Source organism: Pinus tabuliformis, chromosome 4_2 (assembly GCF_031772625.1).
Source record: "Pinus tabuliformis cultivar Carrire ecotype Pingquan chromosome 4_2, CPIR1, whole genome shotgun sequence".
Classification (NCBI taxonomy): domain Eukaryota; kingdom Viridiplantae; phylum Streptophyta; class Pinopsida; order Pinales; family Pinaceae; genus Pinus; species Pinus tabuliformis.
Genome location: NC_142304.1, coordinates 379,037,780 through 379,041,576, shown reverse-complemented (window position 1 = coordinate 379,041,576; position 3,797 = coordinate 379,037,780). Strand labels below are relative to the sequence as shown.

The 3,797-nt window shown below is 35.9% G+C and overlaps 1 protein-coding gene across 1 annotated transcript; it reads left to right on the top strand.

Moving 5' to 3' along the window:
* The first annotated feature begins 264 nt into the window (after positions 1-264).
* LOC149169514 (dihydroflavonol 4-reductase-like) lies at positions 265-3,469 on the top strand. The gene is made up of 5 exons (XM_089425230.1): positions 265-433; positions 1,156-1,325; positions 1,433-1,636; positions 2,683-3,032; positions 3,328-3,469. The coding sequence occupies exons 1-5, from the start codon at positions 265-267 to the stop codon at positions 3,467-3,469; spliced, it is 1,035 nt and encodes a 344-aa protein (XP_089281356.1).
* Positions 3,470-3,797: the final 328 nt, after the last annotated feature.

Sequence of the window (3,797 nt, the reverse complement as noted above, 5' to 3'; positions counted from 1 at the left end):
GTTCTGAATGGTCACGCGAAATATTAGTTTCTTGTTACCGGAGGTGCGCGAACGGTGGCACGTTGATGAAGTATGGGTTTCGGGTAGTTGGGGAACGATACTTTCATGATATGAAGGCAGGAATGGTGTGGTGAGTGTTGGTGATAGACACTGTTATATATGGCGCTGGGTCCAGGAAGCATTTATAGAAGAACCATGCATCAATTTTTGCATATTATTAAAAAGTAAGTGTATTCGTTCTCTATATTGATCAGTCACAGAGTCATGGCCAGTTGTGGTTCCGAGAAAGTAAGAGGGTTGAATGGAGATGAAGCATGCGAAGAGAACAAGCGAGTGGTTTGTGTAACAGGGGCAAATGGGTACATCGGCTCTTGGCTGGTCATGAGATTACTGGAACATGGCTATTATGTTCATGGAACTGTTAGGGACCCAGGTAATTTCTCGAATTTATTTTGATGGTAGATTTTAAGAGTATTATTTTGATGGTAGATTTTAAGAGTATTTTGATGGATATGAATAGGGTTATTTAGATCTCAGGTATATATTAAATCTCTACTTCAGTTATTAATCTATGTTTTGATGATGAATCACAGTAAGTGGTTTTAAACATTTTAATTTGAAAATTTATATATAATTATTTCTAAACAATATTTCATATATATATATAATTATTTCTAAACAATATTTCAATATTTCATATCATGATATGAGTAAGATCAATTAACCAAGTACAAAAAAAAATTATAAAATATAACAAGATCAATTAACCAAATTAGCTTATCTTTTAAAAAAAATATAAAATATTCCTAAAATTCACAATAGAAATAATTTTATTCTTCATTCTTTCTCTACAGTGAATATATATATATATATATAACAAAATATCTATCTATATGGGGTGATAGGGGTAACAATATAATATATAGATGGTGATAGGGGTAACAAAGTTGGACTAGCTAGGCAGATATATGTGTATTTGTTTTGTTAATTAGGATATGAGTATTGGTTTCTTCGATTTGCAGAAGACCCAGGGAAGGTTGGGCATTTTCTGGGGCTTCCATGGTGATAGGGGTAACAAAGTTGGACTAGCTAGGCAGATATATGTGTATTTGTTTTGTTAATTAGGATATGAGTATTGGTTTCTTCGATTTGCAGAAGACCCAGGGAAGGTTGGGCATTTGCTGGGGCTTCCAGGGGCAAGTGAGAAGCTAAAGCTGTTCAAGGCAGATCTCAACAACGAAATGGCCTTTGATGATGCTGTGAGCGGTTGTCAAGGAGTTTTCCATGTTGCCAAGCCTGTTAATCTGGACTCAAACGCTCTTCAGGTAATAGTATTCATAATAGAAACTAACTACAGTGATGTTATTGTTTAAGCAGGCAAAATAGATATAGTGAGAACTTAGAAGATGAGTTGGTATGGTATGGTATGCAGGGGGAGGTTGTTGGTCCTGCGGTGAGGGGAACAGTAAATCTGCTTCGAGCCTGCGAACGATCGGGCACTGTGAAACGAGTGATACATACCTCGTCCGTTTCAGCAGTGAGATTCACTGGGAAACCTGACCCCCCTGATACTGTGCTGGATGAATCTCATTGGACTTCGGTCGAGTATTGCAGAAAGACAAAGATGGTCGGATGGGTGAGCTGTTTTCTTTATTTTCAAATTTCCCATTAGCATAGACAAAGATGAACAGCTGGTTGAGCTGGTTATCGTTACCTAGATTGCACATTTCAGAATATTTAGTAAATGCTGAATTTAACTTAATTGCAGTTTTTAGGAATATTTGAATCCGATTTAGAGGAGGGAAGTCAACTGTTTTACCTAGTTTCTGTTTATCAGACTTAGAAATATTCTTAGAATCCGCAATACAGATAAAGATGGTGCAACACCTATATATATTACAAACTCGCCTTAAATGTGAGCTGCTCAGCTGCTCATGTTCTGTCAAAGGTACAGCAAGGGTCTGTTGCCCCTGCTCATGCTCATGGAACCTGAGGTACATTTGGCCGAACAGTAAGCTAAAAGACTCACTTTAAATGAGAGCTGTCAGATCATGGTTCCACCAAAGGTATGGCATAGGCCTGTTGCTCCTGCCTATGCTCAAGGAACTTTGATGTATCTTTGGCATAACTCTAACAAGAACTTTGATGTATTATGCTTTTTTGCTCTAAAAGTTTATGGAAATTCTGGTTATATTTTGGAAAAATTTTGTAGAGATTTTTGTAAATCCAAGTAAAAGCTGTCAAAATTCATAATTTTAGGTGTTTTAGACATTTTTGATGGTGTTGAATCTATTTGCACCATTAAAAACATGATTCAAATATAACATCTACAAGATTTTTTAAATTTTGTTTGCCGGTCCGGCCACTTTTGACCATCCAGGCAATCCTCCATAGAACTCCTAACCTTGAGCCTTAAACTGACCGCTCTCATTTAAAACCAGGCAAAACCCTAAACTGACAGCTCTCCTTTAAAGCAAATCTGTATAATATATAAGCGTTACCTAAAAATGGCCATCTGTAAATATAAATATGACAAATAAAAACCAAGTCAATTATCCTTCAGATTTTCCAAATATTTCGAAATCAAAATTTACACTAATAAATCAGTCAGTCAGGGATTGAACTGTTTTCTTCGTTTTCAAGTTTCCAAATTGATTCAAAATGAATTGTTGTTATCACCAGATGTACTACATCGCCAACACTTATGCAGAAGAGGGAGCCCATAAGTTCGGATCAGAGAACAAGATGGACATTATCAGCATCCTACCAGCAATCACTGTGGGGGATTTTCTCACTCCTCAGATCCCAGGCAGCGTGGCTACTCTCATGGCGTTGCCCAAAGGAGATGCAGACTTTTACTCTTACACCCCACGTGTCCCTTATGTACACATAGAGGACGTTGTGAGGGCTTTCATCTTCTTGTATGAACATCCAGACTCCAAAGGGAGGTACATCTGCTCTCTCCAGGACGTGGCCTTGGAAGAACTTGCTCAAGTCTTTCAGAACCGACATCAACTTAATGTACCTGCAAAGTAAATTATTTTCTCATCTTATTATCATTTTTTAATTTTTCTTTTAAATATATATTTAGGAGTTATGGGAGTGAATTCAATTCTTTAACCTGTTTCTATTTATTAAATTATATTTTTTTTTTTTAATTTGTAATTTAAATAAAAATGATGTATTCTTAAAATTTAAAGATGTAAATAGGTTAAACTATTGACCACTTTCTTAACTATCAAATTCTAGAATATAATGATATAAATAATATGTATTTATTTACTAGAATGGCAACTTCTTGATAACAGTGTGGGGACTTGAATGCAGGTTTGATAATCTTCGTTGTGATTACATATATCCTTGTGTGGACTCTGGAAAGCTGAAAAAGCTTGGATTTGAGTACAAATATTCTTTAGAGGATATAGTTGATGATGCAGTTAAATCTTATAAACGGAGAGGACTCTTTTAAATGGCACATATGCCTGCCATGATCATAATGTTATTTGCTTGGGAGTGTGACAGTACGCTTCAATAGTTTCACTGATACTCATATGTCATTTATATTTTCAGAGAATAAATCTCATTCTAGATATTGGCATCTGCTCATCAATCTGCATTTTGGCATCTGGTCATCAATTTGTGAATGCCAACGGTGCTTCTTCGGTTTAAGTTACCTTAAGCTTAGCGTGGCGGTGTTTATGTTTCCTCCGATATAATATGAACGGGCCATCTTTGAAAATTTTACTTCTGTGACGTATTTAATGTTATAAAATTCTCTGTGACGTAGTTAATGTCGT